This window comes from Malus sylvestris, chromosome 13, assembly GCF_916048215.2.
Source record: "Malus sylvestris chromosome 13, drMalSylv7.2, whole genome shotgun sequence".
In the NCBI taxonomy this organism is placed as follows: Eukaryota; Viridiplantae; Streptophyta; class Magnoliopsida; order Rosales; family Rosaceae; genus Malus; species Malus sylvestris.
The window spans coordinates 6,272,912-6,292,290 of NC_062272.1; the positions used below are offsets into that span (position 1 = coordinate 6,272,912).

Below are 19,379 nucleotides of genomic sequence, written 5' to 3' on the forward strand. Positions count from 1 at the left end.
TATTATGAAGTATTGGAACATAATGAAATCATGGGAAACAAGCATATTATATGTGCTCATTTAAGTATTCGACAAGTTTCTTACAATTTATTTTAAAAAATAAAATACAAAATGAAAGTTATTTATTTTCTGCCTAAGTAAGTTGCAACCTAGGCGGGTGCCTAAACGGTCTAGGCGGGGCCTCAGCAGATCTATGCACCATTTCTTAATTTTCAAACGACTATGCATTAATCAAGGCGATGACCAGCCGTCCGCCTAGACGGGGATTTTTAGAACAGTGTACACATGTGCATTCCTGTTGTGTAATCTGGAAATGCATCATAATTCAGGCATGCCGCAAGTGTAATCAAATTTCTGTTAACTTGTAACCAAAACGTGATCGCAGTTGACTTTACTGTGCGGTCAATGAGCATGCATGGTATGGTTTTGCTGCTTTCGGCAATTCCAGTATCTCATTATTGCATTCATAAATGGCAACAATGCGAGTAGAAATTATAAAAATTTAACAAAAAAATCGTGCGTCTATTGTTTCTTGATCCGTCTTGCAAATTCCAGTGGTGCAGGTCAATGGATATGAAAACTGTGAACCTAATAAATATAGGAGCCTTTTTAAGTAAAGATTTCGGTATATTGCAACGAAATTTAAACAATAGAATCTTCACAATAATCTGAATAAACTTTACAGGCTCAGCGTGGTTCATCACTAGGATCCTATCATTCAACGGAATCATATACCGGCCATATAGAATTCTCATATTCTGAAATAGAAAAAAATAGGAACATAAGATGTTTTATACCGTGACATATTCTCTATGATCGATTATCCTATACTTCATAGTTCTACACATAAAATATATGCACATGCATATTTGTTGTTTTGTACTAGGTGGCCATTTCTCGTGACTACTAAAATTGCAGAGTTGTCAGTGTTTTAAATCTAGTATTACATTTTTCAAAACCCTAACCCTAAGCTATAGATACAGCCTATATATATACTTATAAATTTTGTTGCAACCCTAGCCAGTGTGATATGCCCTAACATTATCTGATGGACCCAACTCTCCCTAGTGAGGAGGACCAACCAAACGAATATATATGAAATCAAAACAATTTATCCGATTTATCACAGATATAGACACAACACACCCACTGGCTACTAACTAGTAGTAGATATTACAAATTAGTCATGCATCTTCTTCTTGGTGGCCCCCTTTCATCCACATTTGAAATTTCGGTTCCTTTGGTGTGTCTCATCATCCTGCATAATTTAGTTCCAATCCCATCCAAGCACAAGATGCTAAAAAAAAGAAAAAAAAAAAAAATCATGGGCCATTGCCTTTTTATTTTAGTTTGACTCACGTTTTGTTTAATGCGCGTGTGAATAGATTCTTTTTTACAGTGTATAGTTTAACTTTGGTGAATGAAATTCAATTTAGATGCTCACACTTGTTGTTGTGTGAGAGTGCGGGACGTGAAAAAAAAGTAGGTGTGGATTACGAAAAACAAAAATACAACAACAATCAAACCTTATCTCACTAAAGTCGGGTATATGAAATCCTAGAAACTATTGCGTAAGGTTTTTCGTCAAGTCTTTCATTTGTTCTAAGTACTTCATATCTTTTGTTATAATCTCTTTTAAAATATTCTTAGGTATTCCTCTACCCCTTTTACCCTGAGTCTCCGTCTCATAATCGCAAAAAAATGAAAAAGAAAAAAAGAAAAGAACACAGTTTAGAATTGCTTGCTTTTCTTCAAACAGTCACCATACGATACCTAATTTTATAAAATTTAATCAAATCTGTCGGCTGATTAACAAATACAAGCATCTGTCAGTTAGCAAGCAGAATAATCCCAAAACTTTCATCGACCAGTCAGTGATTCTTTACTGTACACAGCTTCTATTTTTCATGTTGTTCCATTGCTGCAGAACAAGCTTTTTGTTGTAGTTGTTGGGTTCTGAATGTCATCTTGCCAAATAACAAATCAGAATTTCTGTTGGACCGGGTTCGAATATCCCAGTGGTCCTCAATCGTCATTGTCTGCAAACTAATTTTGAGAACTTTAACGAAAAGTTCATGGTACTGTTTACTTTAACGAAAAACCACATTTTCACACTAAAAAGTCAATTCTGATACTATTTACTTTACTCTTTATTTTATCCTTATCGTTAAAACTCAAAGTTTTCAAGCCATTTTCATTAGTTTCCTATTAATTTTCTAGTTGTCCCTATTCCAAATACGAAACGCATTTCATAGTTCATACCATTTCTGAATATAGTGATGATAATGGGCAAGGCTCTCGGATCGGTTCATCCTATATCGCTTAGATTTAAGTATTTAATATCAATAAATAAGATCAAAGTCGAAAAAATAAAGAATGGAAGTGCGGTTTTTTCAATGCGTCAATGTCTTAGAAAAAACAAAAATCCATCCTGCATCGAGAATTTCATTTCAAAAACTTGACGGGCGTAGTAGGAAATCATTCTTTATAATAATCATCTGCAGTGATCAGTTTCATAACTATAATTCGTCTACATAGTAATATTCTCCGCAACTGCCCCTTAAACCTCCCTCCAAGATTCCTTTACATTGCTAGAGAGCACTCTACAAGCTCATTAACCCTGTTCCGTATACTGTCAAACAGTTATTTAGTTATGTGCATATAGGGAGCCAAGTCAGAGCTCCGTGTGCACAATATCCGCCCTAGTGAGATCTGCGAGCTCAGCTTCAGAGGTCTGATCGGTGATTGTAGAGTCTTTGTCATGGGAATTCAGACAATCTGCTGAGGGATGCACAATGCCATACCCGAAGCCTTGCGCAGAGTTGCAGTATGTTTCCACTTGGCCGTCCTCCCTCTCTAAGTTGACGTCAGTCAGGACTATGTTGCTGCATGGAACTGTGTCACTGCAGGCAAATTTCATGGCCTTCGCACTCTTTGTGGTTCCAGAAATGTTCATGTACATGACTTGGGTTATTTCCACCGCTGATGTCTGAAATGTAAGGACAAAGAAAAGCAACATAATCACAGTTAACAGAAATTTGACGGGGTTTTGGTTATGATTGATTTAAGTGAAGAGTTCGGGAGTGTATAAGATGATCAGAGTCAAATGGCTGAGAACTCAGTGGTGCAGGAAAGCAGAAATTTAGAGCATTACCAGATTTTGACAAGGTTTGGGGGAATCGCAGTAAAACTGATCTATGATTATCGGGTTTGATACATTTTCCATCCTCACATTCTGAAAACGGATACCACGTACATAACCAGAACCACCCTATATACCCAAATGCCAAAAAGCGAATGTTACCATAGGGGATCCATCAATAACCCGAAAAATAAAATAAAAAAATCTAATTAATAGATTAAAAACCTGCCAAGTCTTAATCCTGAGGCCATTGGTCGTCTCCCTGAGGTATGCCGTATCCAAGACCACTTTTGTGACCATGTCAGTGGAGTTGCCCTTCCCAAGACTTCCGATGCTAAGTAACAGAATGTCATGCCAATAAAGGTAATGAGAATAACAATTTTCAGTTTCATTTACTTATACCTTGAACGATGACTGACTAATTTGAGCCTGCTATGTATCTCTTTTGGGAGGACATGACTACATGAGACACAAACTGCAGCATTAGTCTACAACAAAAGTAGATGATACCTGATTCCATGTCCTGGTCCGCAAAAGATTCTCTTCATCTTAATTCCGGAGGTACCACTGACAATTGAGATGCAATCATCCCCTGAATCAACAGGAAACACGATGTGTCATGTGATTGACTGATTGAGTGCCCTTCAAGTGTAATCTATTGTTTCTTTCGTACCCAATCAAATGTTATTTTATGATATTCTTTCTTCATATAACCAATTTGATCTCGTTTCCATTCCAGTTCCTACTTTTGAGTTATGAAAAGTGATCTGAGAAATGATATTGAAGAAAGTTTGAGAACCTGTTCCAATTTTGCAGTCTTGGAGAACCACATTAGTAGATGCTGTGATATGGATTCCATCAGTGTTGGGACTATCTCCTGGAGCCGAGACCAATACTGCATCAACTCGCACCGCGTCACAATGAGAGATGACAAAATTCATCTGTTGGGCGTTCTTGATGGTGATACCTTTTACCTTTATAGCTGAGCTTTTATCAATAGTAAATGCCTGCAATTAAAAACCCAACTTAAATTCTATCCGGTGATCATCCTGATCCATGTCATTTAAATAAACTCATTTTTGGAGCGGAGGGAAAAGTACGTACTGTTGGTGCCCCTCTGCAAGGCTGTAGAGAAAAAAAGAAACAGAGATAAATCAATATGAACTTGTAAATGGTCTGGATTTAAGTATTTGGATACAATAGAAATGATAAAACGCGAAGATATACATTTGTCTTGTTCTTTTTGCAGGACGCGGCCCACCATTTACTGCCTGAGCCGTCAATAACGCCATCCCCTTGGAAAAGGACTCCAGTCAATTTAGTGAAATCAAGCCATGTTCGTGGAAATCTCGGATCCCAGTTATTAGGCTCATCTGGAGCTACTATAGTTCCTTCAATCTGTGCATCAGTCGTACCATTTACAAACATGAACATTTCATATTTTCATACCATTGCAAAGAGATGGAATATAAAGAGTTATCATTGATGATTAGAACGAAGATGGATTATAAGGATCTAACTTTACTAATATCAAGAAAGGTTTTACCTGGATGATTAGGTTATCCGCGCATGGCCCTTGAAATTTTGTAGCATTCACTAGATACTGGTGTCCTTGGGGTACCAAGAAAACTGCATTTGTTGTATTGCAAGCGATACCCCAGGCTTTCTGGAAAGCCTAAGAATAATGGCATTGTAAAAGGATTAAATGTCAACAATTATGACAAACAGTTTGGGTACATGATTTTTCGTGGTTAAATTGGCAAAGTTCAGACATGCTAGAGCTGTGAAGCGTCATGTCCTTTTTCCAATAAATTAACTGCTGATCACAATATGTTGTATAATATTCATTCAGTTTATTGGTATCAAAAGTTGAGTACCAATATTTTGGCAAAATCTAGTATTTAAAAGTGGGTCTAATTGTTCAAGAAATGAGGCGCATTTGAATGACAAAAAAAAGTGACCAAATATACAACTGTGTATGCTCACCTGAGTATCATCAGAAACTCCATCTCCAACTGCACCAAAGCTATCCACGTTAACAAGAATCTTGCAACCTCGTTCACTTTTCCATGTCGGAATGTCAAAAACATCCAGCTCGCTGTCTTCTTGTATGTGAAAACTTTCAAGCTCATGAAGCATGCAACTGCTGTCAGACACCACGTTTCCTGCAACTCCAAAAACTGCTATCAGCATACCAAAACCGAAAACCGCAGGGAATTTATCCATGCTTGTCTTTTCTTTTTTTTTTTTTTTTTGCAAGATTGATCGATTCGTATAACTTCAATGAACAATGGGTTACCATTTATACGTACAGATTAGTTTAAGAATTACCAAGGGTTTTCTGGGATAAAATGGCTTGGCTTGGAAGTAGATGAAGATGTTACATTTTCTACAAGCCCACACTTAAAGCAAGGGAAAATCTTTGTTGCTTGCTTTACTCTAAAATCAGTGAACAAAAATGCACCAGTAATAGGGGTTTCAGTGTGAGGCATCTGTTTCAGGATAAAAGGCAAGTAATGATATATCAGCAAAGTGCAATACTTTCTGGAAAAATCGAATTTCAAGGATTTTTAAGGACAATTTGAATATTTAAAAATTGAAATAAAATGATTGGATGTACAGTTGCAGTGCCGTACAACAAAATCTAAAATTATTTTTCTTGTAAGAAAAGAAAAAGAAAAGGTCAACGAGTTAGTTAGACCAAAAATAGAAAAACACAGTAGTAACAGACTAACAGTAACCCTATTGAGAAGATGTAAACCTCATAAGCAGGGGCCAGCTAGGTGAAATTTTAGCTGAAAGCATCATGCGGTGGAGAGAATTCCGGTGAGACTGCTTGATTAGGACAACTCTCACACAAAGTGGGATCGCGTGGGACTGAGTGGAGTCAAGTGAGATTAAAATATAAGGGATCCCATGTTTCTATGAGAGGTGGTCAACGGAACCCCTACCTAGGATTTTCTCCATACAGTGTAACAGTGGGTTCAATGAAGAATCCGATCAGGTGGTTTCATCATTTCAAAATGCTAGCAGTGATGGTGACTGTTTACCTCGACCAATGAAAAATTACAACACTCCAGCGTTTGCTCATGAACACTTTCATAAATAGACACTGAACTTTCCAATGTCACCGTATTTCCCGTACATATATATTAGAGCAGATTGAACATAAACATTCCCACCGTGACCAAAACCCAACTTCACAACATAAGAGTGCATCTGCTTTCCAAGTTCAAAATTCTCAGTCCAACTAGCTAAATTCAAAAACCCTACAAACAAAGTTAACAAACCGATCGATGGCCTCTTCTCCCAAAACTGCATCTCAGCAAATAACTCAAGCGCATCAAGTGGTAAACCATTTTCGGTGTAGACCTTCTTCGGAATAGCAAATGCTTCTGTTGCATCAATCAAGCTCCCACAAGCAGAGTATAAATCCACCAGAGCATTGGCAACGAATGTATTTGATTCCACCCATCCGTCCTTAACAATGCGGCAATGTAGCTGCTTTCCTGCTTCCAAAAGCCTCCCACTACAACATCCGAGGATCAAATAACAGTAAGTAAGCGCATTTGGATCCACACCATCTAATTCCATCCTGAAAAACACACCAGATAGCTCATCTCCCCGACACAACACACAAAACCCACGTAACAACACATTCCAAACAGCTAAGTTTCGGTCCAGCAACTCATCAAACAGCTTCAAAGCTACATTGTCTAGTCCCATATGGAAATTGTTGAAAACACTGCACAAAATCAAATACAGGGAATGAGTTTACCAAGAAAATTGAAGAACTAAAGAACACAGAGATATCTTGGGTTGAGTCGCGGACAATGTCGCTTTCTTTAAAACGTTTCGCGGCTCTGCCCAAAGTGTGCAAGCAGTCACAAGTGTCAAGCCGTCCCTAGGATAAAACAGCCCAGAATCACAACTAAATAGACCTTCCTTTGCACTGAGAAAGATCCAAAGCTTTCACCCACTCTACAACTCAATGTTCTCAAAATATTTTTCCGTTTTTCTGTAATGTGTTTCCCAACTAGAACCCTAGCATTTAAATACTACTTAGAGGGATATTAAAGTTGGGGTAGTTCAGGAGAAAATGCTCACAAAATTCGGCCATTAAATCGGAAGCAAATCAATTAGTTGAGAAAGAATAGGTCTTCTTAACAAAACAAAACTTTCTGTTGAAAAAGGATTCTCCATAAAATTAGGAATCCAACGTTAAACTATCTGACTAATTCTAAATTTTAAATAAACACACAACCCTAACAATCCCCCACTTGGTTATTTAAACTTGAACATTGGGTAAACTGTGATATAGTCGTGCATAAATGATGGTGTTATTCAACTTGAACCAAAACATAGTGACATTGCTCCAGAATAACAAGAGTAACACTTAGTTTTGAACTCAATCTCTTACAACAAAGCACACACGACTCCTCTTGGGTGAAGCTCAAGGCCAGCATAGTTTCGGCCATGTGCTTGTATCCCAGTTTAGTGATAGCGCTAGAAGTTAGCCCTAGAAACTTCATAGTGACGGCCTCACCTTTACTATCACAAAGGTGAAACTATCAAGGATGCTCCTATAGCTAAATATCCTACTCAACTAGAGTATAGTTTTCATTAAGAGTTTCATAACTCATCCTTTATTCGTGCTACATGATTTTATGCCTTTGCAGACGACTTCTACAAAAAGTATGGCATGAGTCCATATCACTTCATGACTTGTTATTACCTGTTGAACCAATTTCTTGGGATCTCCAGTCCAAGGGTTAGTTTACCATCACAAGTGACTCAACTTATAAAGGGCTTTAACCCCATTGTACTAGAGGTTTTCCAAACTTTTTCTCGTGCTAACCCTTTCGTCAAAGGGTCAGCAAGATTATCTTCAGACCTGACATGATATATTCTGACAGTCCCTTTGGAAAGAGACCCAGTTACCGTGCTGTGTTTTCGACGAATCTTTTGTCTCTTTCCATTAAAATATCGATTTTTCACTTTTGCAACAGTTGATGTGCTATCAAAGTGAATAAGCACATCAGTAACTGGTTTCTCCCACAATGGAATGTCTGACAAAAGATCCTTCAACCATCCTGCTTCTTCACTAGCTGTTGTTAGGGCAATCATTTCAGATTCCATTGTTGATTGAGAAAGTATGGTCTGTTTCTTAGACTTCCACGAGACTGCAGCTCCAACTATATTAAAAATATAGCCACTCGTGGCTTTAGAGTCTTCTGATAGTGTATTCTAATCATCATTGTTGTATCCTTCAAGAATAGCGGGAAACTTTTCATAACATAAACCAAAATTGATGGTCCTCTTAAGGTATCTCATTACCCTTTCAATTGCATACCAGTGTTCCATATTGGGACTACTCGTGTACCTACATAGAACCCCAACTACATAGGCTATGTCTGGCCTAATGCAATCAGTAGCATATCTGAGGCTACCAATGATGCTTGCATACTCAATTTGTCTAACACTTTCACCAATGTTCTTAAACAGCTTCATACTAGGATCAAACGGTGTACAAGCAGGCTTACAATCAAAATATTTGAACTTCTTCATAATTTTTTCTAAATAATGTGACTGACTTAGAGAAAATCCCTTCTCAGTTTTGTTAACCTTTATTCCAATAATTAAATTTGCCTCTCCTAAATCCTTCATATCAAAGTTATTGCATAGCATGGTTTTTACTTCATTTACCAGGTGAATATTTGAGGCAAAAATAAGCATGTCATCAACATATAAACATATTACAACACATAGATTACCCTCAGTTTTAAAATACATGCACTTATCACTTTCATTAATTTTGAAACCATTATCAAGAAGTAAACAATCAAATTTAGCATGCCATTGTTTAGGTGCTTGTTTTAAACCATAAAGTGACTTATTTAACCTGCAAACTTTATGCTCTTGCCCAGGTATTACAAAACCATCAAGTTGATCCATGTAAATTTATTCCTCTAGTTCTCCATTTAGAAAAGCAGTTTTAACGTCCATTTGATGCACAACACGATTATGTAAAGATGCTAATGCAAACATGACTCGATTGGATGTAATTCTAGATACTGGTCAGAAAATGTCAAAGAAATCATTTCTTTGTACAGAGAAAGATCCAAAGCTTTCACCCACTCTACAACTCAATGTTCTCAAAATATTTTTCCGTTTTTTAGTGGTGTGTTTCCCGACTAGAACCCTAGCATTTAAATACTACTTAGAGGGATATTAACGTTGGGGTAGTTCAGGAGAAAATGCTCACAAAATTCGGCCATTAAATCAGGAAGCAAATCAATTAGTTGAGAAAGAATAGGTCTTCTTAACAAAACAAAACTTTCTGTTGAAAATGGATTCTCCATAAAATTAGGAATCCAACGTTAAACTATTTGACTAATTCTAAATTTTAAATAAACTCACAACCCTAACAGAAATAAAGATCAACAAGTGAACTCCCTACATACAAATTCAAGCCGAACCCAAGTGAGACAACCCTGTAATGAACTTGCATTCCTTCTCTACAAAACCCTGCGTCGTTACAAACACCCAAAACCGATGAAAACGTGGACGCACTTTCTCTAATTCCTTGTGAAACCATTTCAGCGTACAAGTGAAAAGCCTGTTCCGGAAACCCATGTCGCCCGTCCTCCAGAAATAAGCATTTTATAGGTAACAACATCGTATACAAGCATTTCATCGAACAGTTTGAGGGCAGTGTTCAAGTCCCCGGATTTTATCAAGCCGTCGATTTTCCGGTTGTTGGAGTAAACTATGTCACGAGCACTGGGTTCAAAGTATGAGTCTGAACGCAAGCTGTGGATACGGGACGATGATCCTTTCCGGATCCTCTTTGTGGGGATCTAGAATGATTGATGCATTTGTGGGGATCTGGAATGATTTATGCGTTTATCGTGCATCGTGCGGTCAATTTTCGTTAAATAATATTTATATTCAATTTTAAATTCTAAATTCAAAATGATTTTTAATCACACGATGTACGATGAACAAACTTGATTGCTTAATCCTTCGGATCCCCACAAAGATGATCCTTTTCCGTAGATACGTTAATATTTGGCGCAAACGCTGTTTTGAAACGTACGGAAGACAGCGACCTAGTAATCTGCATTGGCCATCCGGCTCTCGGAAGTGAAATTGACAACATTCGAATGTATTAATCTCAGGTTCGAATTAATGATTGACCAATTTCGTTACCCTCTTTGTCGTTCTGGTGTCGTTTTTTATGCGGTGTTCTAGACGAATACAACGCTAAGTGAAATGAACGATATTCTAAACTACTTTTCACCAATATCTTAAATTGTTATAACGAAAAATGAAATTGACGATATTCTTAACTACTCTTTATTAATATTCTAAACTGTTATAACAAAAAGTGTAATTGACGATATTCTAAAAAATGGGCATTTTGATATGGGTTTAAGGTAACTAAAAATTAAACTTATTTCAGAAGTCAAAAGTCACTAAAAATTGAACCTAATTCAAAAGTAACCTATAAAATTGGATCTATTTCAAAATTTTCCTATTCTAAAATACCATGACAACGAGGCAAAATTTAAAAATTGAATATAAAAAAGAACATAGTCTAACCAACTACCTCACATCTGCAAAAAATACATTGACCTAACAAACTTGATAACAAGCTCGAAGGACACATTTTTATTACATGTTTTTTAAAAAAAAAAATTACTAATATTAGGAGGAGGAGAAAGGATTTAAAACTCTTACATAATTTTAAAAATGGACACATTAGTAGAAACTCAATATCCTATTCACTAGAATATTAGATCCGGTGAATACCTTTGCTTTGCTTGCAAATTGTGCGTTATTTATTGGGAATTTTAACAAACACTCATAGTACTGTTCACTTTTAACGAAAAACCACATTTATACATTTTCCTAATACTATTCATTATACCTTTAAAAATGACTTTTCATTAAAAGATAAGTTTTTTTTGGACTTTTCGTTAATTTTCCTTAATTTTTATTTAATTTCTACAAGACAAACTTTGCTTGCAATATGCAAATGAAAAGCCATGATACATTTGGAAAAAAAGATTTAAGCAGAAAAAAAGTGAGCAAATCTTCGAACCGTCACAAGACATGGACGAACATTATTTTACATTGACGACGACACCTCCCGGCCAATAGGAAACAACCCATTTTCCTCACCAAAAGCAAACAGCAATCAAGTTCATACAAATTATTACACAATTATAATGATATTGACACCATTGATTTACATTTAGCAGCAACGGCTAAAAACACAAGCAGCTTTCAGATCAATAACATTAACATGTAGCTGCAATCGCCTCCAAAAGGGAGGCCACAAAGCGCATCTGAGTTTCTTCATTGATTCTGGAAAAGAGAGGAACGTGGACGAATAAAGATTTGTGGCCCCTTTCTTCTGCAAAACGGAGGGAATGATAGTAGACATAATTGCACACAAATCGCCCGGCATCATCTGATATTGCCACATCATATCCTTTCTTCTTCAATATCTTAAGGATTGCCTCGGTCGAGCAACATGTCTTCAAGAACCAAATGGTGGAAAAGTTAGCGCACATGGACAGGGAGACAGAAGGGGGACGAGAGGACTACATGAGCATGATAAATCGTTTCTTGGTTGACGACACATTATGCCAAGTCCAGTATTAGTGATTCAATCAAAACTTAAAAGAAGATGGACAATTAATTTGTTCATATACAGCAAAACTTCCTACGCAGCAGTTCCCCTTTCAGTTTCTATTAGAATTTAGTAGAATCAGTCACGAGAGTTCATCCACAAGTCATCTAACAATTTATTGATTGGGAAACTAAGCACACCAATACGTGACATTATCATTACATTCCATGTAAATAAATGTCAAACCCTGCAACATCGAAGGCTTGAAGCCTTTCCCTCGGTTGCTTATATAAGAAAACGCAAAAATTCTGCAAAATGTTAATTCAGCACAAAGTGAAACTATACATTGAACTCCGACCCTAAGTATTTGATGCCCGACTCTGAAAGCATATCGAAATTCTACAAAAGATAAATTGTGTTTTATGAATAATAAATATAGTATTGCAAATAGATTATAGAAATACCTCTCTCACTCGAGAAGTTCCTCCATCCTTAGGGACTATTGGTTGTTGCTGGAAGAAGAGCAATAAAAGAAAACTAAGTTCAACAAATTCAAGATAATAGGAACCCTGGTAAAGTAAAATAAGGAAACACCACTAAAATAGGAAGAATCAGACTCACCTGAGGTTGCCATCCTAACTCATCTGGACAGCGGAAAGTGGCTTCGTTTACTGCTTGCCGCTCAATAGCAAATTTTACAGCCCCACTATTTACCCCCAAGTGAAGCTGAAGAAGCAACGAAAATTAAAATGATAATAACAACATACAGAGGACTGCTGCTAACTTATGTTTCTGCATAAAAATGTCTGTTGGAATCTGTTCACACAAATTCATGAAAACATTTATCTGCAAAGCAACAAAACCTGACAAGAAGCCTCCAGCCAGCGAGGCACAAAAAGTTTATGGCAAGTTAGGAATCAAGATATCAATGTTAGCCTTAATCTTGGAATAACACAATGTAATTCATGGCAGATGAATGGGGTTAGACCACGATAGTGTAACAACGAACTGAAGCAAAAGTGTGCATTGTGTGTTTAACAAAAGCAACTAAACAATCAGAGATCAAAATGTCTTGTCAGTCCTCTCCTCACAGTAGCAAACAAGGGTAGCAAGATGAACCCATGAAGCACAAGGGGACCATCTAAGTCAATAGATGCATAAATTTAGTACTGCAAGTTAGTTCCTCACATGCCAAAAAGGAAACCAATGCGGTGACAGAGTCCAAACATTCCCAAAGAAAATAACTTTTCCAGATTTAGAACAATACTATCTAACTACCCAAAACAATGTGGATGCTTTTTTCATTTCTAGCAATTCAAACCCCGAAAACGAAACTAAATTTTGCAATCCTAAAGGAGACACTCACCCATACGACTTGTTCATGGCTCTTAGAATCGGTTGCTGAAATCCCCGATTCCATGGCCTTGTAAAGAGCAGCGCGTGCACCGTCTCCTGCTGTTTCAAGAACATCACAGCTGCCAAGTTTAAGACCAGCAGGCAACCCTCTCTTCTCAACAAACCCCCTCAGATTGCTAACTATAGTCTCTGTGGGATTCTCAGCAACCCCCTGGAACTTCTTGAACCCGCTCACATGAACAACCACACTCTTTGGTCCTTCTGATCCCATTTCCTCACTCTGCACCCGAATACAATTCCCAATCTTCAACAAACTCCGCTGTCAAAACACAAAATTCAAAATTTTCAAAACCCCAACCTTCGTTTTCGATAAAGTTACAATCTTTTTGGTCAAAGAAGACATCCCATCAAAGATTCTGAGATAATCAGGCTAGTTCACTAGTAATTTAAGCATCAAACACCATATTTTTACTTGAATATAACGAAAAATGCATGCTTTTACAGCCAAAAATGGGAATTAAGCCTTGGAAATATCAGTTGACCGATTAGAATTTCATTACAAAAAACAGAGAAAAATCCAGAATTTAAAAGACAAAGGGACTAAAGAAATATATATTCAGAGTCGGATGAAAGCAAACCTTGGAAATTCAGGACGGAGCTCTCGAGTCCGTGGAGAGTTTGGAGAAGGAAAATGCCGTCCGCAAACTGAAGAAAGCAAAAGCTGGTTTTGGCTTCTGCTTCTTTCATCGGCCTTTAAGCTTTAACTTTGTTTGCTGGAGGCTAATTAAATAGCCATTTGTTGGTCAATCTTTTACGAAAATGCCATGATAGTCTGCCTCATCATCTGTATAATAATGCCACCACAGGGCGGTGGGACACGTCATATACTTTAATTTACATCAAATAATAATTGGGTCCATATAGATGTTCTGCCATGGACCCATTACGAAATCGACCACTCTGCATGCCAAAAGTGTCGTAAAAATTCGGTCAAGACATTCACACGCAACCAAAGCTTTCATGTCCATGAGCTATAGCTCGCACAAAGACTCCCTCAAGGTGTCAATTTACGTGTAGATTGATATGAAGATGTCAAGTGTCGAACATGTGATTGTGTGCCTCTTAAATATTTAGCCGCTGTCATGTAATTGATGGATTTTTAATGTTAAACAGAGATGGAGTCATGAATGAATTAGGATGGTCCCAACCCATCCAGATATTCTTTTCACTTATAAAAATTTGGTGTTATGCTTATAATTTTCAAGGTTTTTTCAAAGGTTCAGGCCCGCAATTTGACGTTATTTAATTTCATCTATCAGGTTTTATGTGAGGTTGGTGGCTCTTATGTAATATATTGCTAGTGAGCTTTAAGAATGACTTTAGTTTGAGACCAATAAAAGGAAAGAAAAAAAGTGAAAGGCTTGAAGTTTAAATTTGAGAAAAAAAATGATGAAAACGACACCAAATCAGACTCAAACAACAATGACCCCGCTGTCACATAAAGATAACATATGTTTTTTTTTTTGCAAGCACTTAAGCCCTTTGTCACATAAAGATGTGTTGCTTGCTTCCAAATAAAGTCTACTGGCGACGAGACGGAAACAAAAACGACATCGAGTGTTTCGTCGTGTGATTGCGGTAGACTTTATATTGGAGAAGCTCAGAGCAAACAGACGACAAGTCATTGAAGTGAAGCAATTTTAGAAGAAGAAATGGGGAAGATTCCGGTGAAGATGAGAGCAGTGGTGTACGCGCTGTCGCCGTTTCAGCAGAAGGTGATGCCCGGCCTCTGGAAGGATTTCACCGGCAAGATCCACCACAAGGTCTCCGAGAACTGGCTCAGCGCCACCCTCCTCCTCACTCCTCTCGTCGCCACCTACTCGTAAGTCTTCGATCTAAAAAATTAGGGTTAGGGTTTTCCGATTATGTTTCTAAATTAGTAATTGATGGCATTCGTGCTCAATTGGTAACGGTTTTTGAAGTGGGTCGCAAGTATTTTTGGTGAATTGTTGAAATTTATGGTCAAAATGTTGGATTTGGGACCGGTCTGATTTGGGGATTTTGAATATTTGGGTGGATTAGTAGATGATTTGGGTTTTGATTTGGTGGGATTTGCAGGTATGTGCAGTATTACCAGGAGCAGGAGAAGTTGGAACACAGGTACTGAAGATTGGCTTTGATTTGAGATGAAAAGATTGGGAATTTTTCTTGTTAGCTGCAATGATAGACTTTGTTCTCTGATTGCAATTACACTAGTTGTAATTTGAATGTTTGTATTGAATTAAATGACTATGACCCTGAAATGAAGAAGGGTTTGAGTTCTATCGTTCTGGAAACAAGTTTGTAATTTGTTAATCAGATGGTTGAAGTTGATATGCAAATTCAAGCTGCATAATAAATTGAGATTGCAACTCCATTCTGCTTATTACCAGTGCAAAATCCTCGCACCATTCGATACAGGTGCAGGATTGATGCTGGTGCTTGGTCCTCTGCTAGTGGATTGTAAAATCTTGATGAGGACGACTTATATTATATGTAAGGTTATTTTTCTCTCTCCATTTGGCATGAATAGTGGACCGGGACATCACGTGGCGCTGAACTTGTTTCATACAAGTTGCTCTGCTCTCCTTGATGAGAGTGAGGCCACTACATTGTGGCAAGGCTCTTCAGATATCAAGTGAAAGTTGATGCCATGGACGATTGTCCGGGCCGTAACTTGAGCAATGCAGTATTGTCTGCGCAGCTCTTGGTGATCTGCAGGTGAATTTGTTTGATGAAGCATGAGTTTATGCAAGGACTGGAAGGTGTATCGTGGTTGAGCTTTTATGTGCACGTATTCTAAAACTTCATATGTTAGCCCGACGGAGTTAATAAGCGGCATGTATCTGTTTAAAGATAGCCTTCGTTCCATACCGATCCGTCCCAGGTGTGGCCTGTTGCAAACTTACCGGAGAAATGATGCACGGCAAAAACTAGAAAATCGTAATTGAAATTTTACACCGAATCATTGAAAAATCAATCATAACGTTGTTATGTGCAAGTCTAAATGCCATAGCTGCTTCAGAAGAACAATCATCTAGGGCAGCTAATTACAAATGGAAGCCTGAACCATCAAAATTTATCCTTTATCCAGGCCAAAAAAATCATTAATCTGTGGTGCCGCGGTGGCACCATGTAGCCTGGGATTTACAAACGCAGTTCTCATCCGCTTCCTCATCTCTCGTTCTGATAAGACTCCGGAAATGCTCTTGACAACAGCAAGTTCTTTATCCTAATAATTAGAGCGAAGACGCCGTAGCATGGGAGATGCATCAATCCAACCCCAAGATACCTGCAAGGTTGGCAACAATGATAAGGCGACATGCAGTCCAGTTTTTGCAATATTTGTTTGTCGAGGTTAGAAAAACATACCATAAGGGAGCATACGAGGATGACAGGTCGAGAAATGGATAAGGCCACCTGCAACGAAGTTACCATGTTTATGAGCAATAGTTGAATTTCTTCAATCTCGAACAAAAGCAATTTGAAATGTAGTTTTACCACATGGATTTGCAAGCATGGAATATCCACTGAAAAATCACGAATACCCCTGTCCACAGCACAAAATATGCGATTCGAAACAATGGGAACCGCTGAAAGGAGGAAGAAGAGAGAAGTTTTTAAGCTTTAATCATGAAAAAAAATAGAAAATGCCGTCAAAACGAACAAGGAATACCATGTTATTCAAAAATGCCTCGCCAAGGAGGAAAGGGGCATTGACTGAGTGCATTATGACCATCATCTGCAGTTGAATGAAGAGGAAGACGCGTCAAATAAAAGCGGTTCACTACTGGAAATTAGAACAGCAACTCAACTCTAGTTACAAACTATACGAAGGCACAATTTTGGACTGCTTCCACTGTAGGGGTGGTTTATAAGAAACCTTAATGTCAATGAAATTAGCAGCCTTGTACTTACAAAATTCAGTTTGTAGGCTTTGGATGTTAGAAATGGATACAGAACAAGCCAAAATATGCAATCAGTGATAGCCACAGCACCTCCACACATCTATACACATGAACAAAGAGAAGGAAACAACCTGGTTGAGATAACAGAAGCTCAGATTTTACCTAACTTGAAGAATCCAAGTCCAAATTTATTAACCAGAACTGCAGCCACTTGTTGGAGAAAACCTACCTGATAAATAATTTGAAAGATGTATTCGCATGCACCTGCACCTTTGCGGCCATGATATTCTTCATGAGTAAGACTTTTAGATCCATTGGACGTATTGCTATTCTCACGTAGTGTTGGAGCAACATAAGCGCCTCGCCCCTCATCCTCACCAATTCTATTGAGATGCTTATAAATTCCGCGAAGTGAGACTGAAGATCCATACTATAAAATGATGTTCAGAACATATTAAAACTCGGGATAATGTGATTCAAGGAAACCGAAGCATAATGACTCTCATATTTCATCAATCCTAATGAGCATCTTTGAGTGGTAAGATTGAACTGAGCGGTCGAAGGTACAAAAACAAACTACATATTATATTTCAAGTACTTTACTACAATGTAAATGCAGGTATGCTCAAGACAAGGTTAAAAACATACCCCGAAATAGAATGTGACCAAAACAAACGTCCACCTGTTAAGCACAATAGGCCAATAGAGTACATCAGCATATAGAGCGTTGCACATGTACAATTAACACAATAAGCTTCAAATTTGTGCGCATCCGCTCCTCAGAGTGGTTTCTAAGATCACGAAGATGAAAAATACAAATAAATAAGATAGCTTACTGAGTATAGAAGTAAAAGATGCCGGCTCCATCAAGAGCAACATTAGCAACTATCAACCCCAACATCACAACAAAAGCAATTATTCTATAAGCAAGTAACCACGCGGGATGTATTTCTTTAAGACACGTCTTCCAGGCTTCATCCTCGTACAAAGTCCCTACCGTTTCTCGCTGATCCACTGCTCTCCTGCCCGTTCTCGATTTTTTGAAACCTTCATATTTCCATATAAGAACTGAGGCTACAACCATGGTAGATAAGATCCATATTGCACAAATGAGAAACCTCCAATTCAACCAATAACTCGGATCAGTTGTATCCGCCGTCATGACGGGTTGCCAAGTATGGTTCGATGATCCTGTGAAGAAACTCATAGCTCGTAAGTTTCACACCTACTTGCCCCACTAATTATCTCATCTAATTTGTATTCAAATTTGTCACAGAAATTGCAAAAACATGAAAGAGAAAATGGTAGAAACCAGAACAACCCAGCAAATTTCTGTGACAAAAACTGTGTAAAACAGTTAACATGTCAAATGTTAACAAAACAAAAACAACAGTTCCAAATGTTCGGGGAAGAAATAAAATCAGTTGGGCAGTTAGTCCGTTGTTAAAAAACCATCGTACAAATCAAATAACGATTCGACAGAAGTGTGAAGCACAAATGAAGGAACCCAAAAAACTACAGTAGGAAGGGATCATAATCCAAGTACAAATGCAGAAGAAAACAAAATAATAACAGGAGCTTTTTCATGGTTAAATTAAGGAGCGGAAGAGGAGAGATTCCTTACTTTAAAGTGGGGTTTCCCGGAAAAATGTTGTCAACTCGCGATCACATCAAAACGAGAATAACAAACGTTGGTTCCTCTGAAAAGGAGAGGCCTGTCAGCCTTCGGTAGTGAATTTCCCCAAGGTTAAAAAAAAGAAAAAAAAAGATGGATTCTTTGCTTCTCTCTTTTCTTCTCCCAATTGTCTCAGAGAGAGAGAGAGGGAGAGAGAGCAAATGGAGGGCGTTTGGAAGATTTCACCTTTTTTCCATTTTTGTGTGTGTGAATGCTGCAGTTGGCGTGGAGGACTGGATTGGATGGGATTGGATTGGACAGAAGAAGAAACAGAAAATGGAAGAGAAGACAGAACCAACTTTACCTCTTCGAGTCCAGAATCAGCTATTGGATATGTATTCTTTATTTCTTTTGTTTTTTATTATTTATTTATAATCGTGAGGGATTAGGTGGTGCTACGTTCCAATTTTCCAGACTCAAAGTAATCCGCGTGTTTCAATTGGCGCATTTGTGTGGATCGATTTGGAATGTTCCAGTCTATATTTATTTTTAAAATTATTTTGTTTGGCCTACTAGCATTTAGCTTCGTTTTTCAACCAAAAAGGAAACAAAACCTTGGCACATCATCCTTTAATAGGAACTTATATATAACATTGCAACCAATGCATGAATTTGTTT

The 19,379-nt window shown here is 37.8% G+C and overlaps 4 protein-coding genes across 8 annotated transcripts; 1 reads left to right on the top strand and 3 right to left on the bottom strand.

Annotated features, from left to right (window-relative positions):
* Window positions 1-2,468: 2,468 nt before the first annotated feature.
* LOC126595802 (probable polygalacturonase At1g80170) lies at window positions 2,469-5,391 on the bottom strand. Its single transcript, XM_050262110.1, has 9 exons — window positions 5,129-5,391; window positions 4,689-4,817; window positions 4,370-4,540; window positions 4,247-4,267; window positions 3,942-4,149; window positions 3,653-3,734; window positions 3,368-3,476; window positions 3,155-3,271; window positions 2,469-2,989 (listed from the first exon to the last, which is right to left on the bottom strand). Exons 1-9 carry the CDS (start codon window positions 5,366-5,368, stop codon window positions 2,675-2,677), a joined length of 1,392 nt encoding a protein of 463 aa, XP_050118067.1. The 5' UTR covers window positions 5,369-5,391; the 3' UTR covers window positions 2,469-2,674.
* Window positions 5,392-11,201: 5,810 nt separating this feature from the next.
* Window positions 11,202-13,934, bottom strand: LOC126597233 (uncharacterized). Of its 3 annotated transcripts, XM_050264016.1 has the most exons (6): window positions 13,778-13,934; window positions 13,150-13,458; window positions 12,405-12,509; window positions 12,248-12,295; window positions 11,445-11,688; window positions 11,202-11,407 (listed from the first exon to the last, which is right to left on the bottom strand). In XM_050264016.1, exons 2-5 carry the CDS (start codon window positions 13,408-13,410, stop codon window positions 11,449-11,451), a joined length of 654 nt encoding a protein of 217 aa, XP_050119973.1. In that variant the 5' UTR covers window positions 13,411-13,458; window positions 13,778-13,934; the 3' UTR covers window positions 11,202-11,407; window positions 11,445-11,448. The 3 variants fall into 3 exon arrangements, with proteins under 3 accessions (XP_050119973.1, XP_050119972.1, XP_050119975.1); XM_050264015.1 differs by having other exon boundaries at window positions 11,202-11,688; XM_050264018.1 differs by having other exon boundaries at window positions 11,202-11,688; window positions 13,150-13,419; window positions 13,778-13,912.
* Window positions 13,935-14,794: 860 nt separating this feature from the next.
* Window positions 14,795-15,555, top strand: LOC126597282 (cytochrome b-c1 complex subunit 8-like). Its single transcript, XM_050264062.1, has 2 exons — window positions 14,795-15,021; window positions 15,258-15,555. The coding sequence occupies exons 1-2, from the start codon at window positions 14,852-14,854 to the stop codon at window positions 15,304-15,306; spliced, it is 219 nt and encodes a 72-aa protein (XP_050120019.1). The 5' UTR covers window positions 14,795-14,851; the 3' UTR covers window positions 15,307-15,555.
* Window positions 15,556-16,146: 591 nt separating this feature from the next.
* LOC126597281 (uncharacterized) lies at window positions 16,147-19,091 on the bottom strand. 3 transcript variants are annotated; one of them, XM_050264061.1, is made up of 10 exons: window positions 18,948-19,091; window positions 18,711-18,786; window positions 17,923-18,277; window positions 17,735-17,768; window positions 17,316-17,516; window positions 17,097-17,186; window positions 16,855-16,920; window positions 16,680-16,771; window positions 16,551-16,598; window positions 16,147-16,470 (listed from the first exon to the last, which is right to left on the bottom strand). In XM_050264061.1, the coding sequence occupies exons 3-10, from the start codon at window positions 18,246-18,248 to the stop codon at window positions 16,353-16,355; spliced, it is 975 nt and encodes a 324-aa protein (XP_050120018.1). In that variant the 5' UTR covers window positions 18,249-18,277; window positions 18,711-18,786; window positions 18,948-19,091; the 3' UTR covers window positions 16,147-16,352. The 3 variants fall into 3 exon arrangements, with proteins under 3 accessions (XP_050120018.1, XP_050120017.1, XP_050120016.1); XM_050264060.1 differs by having other exon boundaries at window positions 18,711-19,090; XM_050264059.1 differs by lacking the exons at window positions 18,711-18,786; window positions 18,948-19,091 and having other exon boundaries at window positions 17,923-18,628.
* Between the last annotated feature and the right edge of the window lie 288 nt (window positions 19,092-19,379).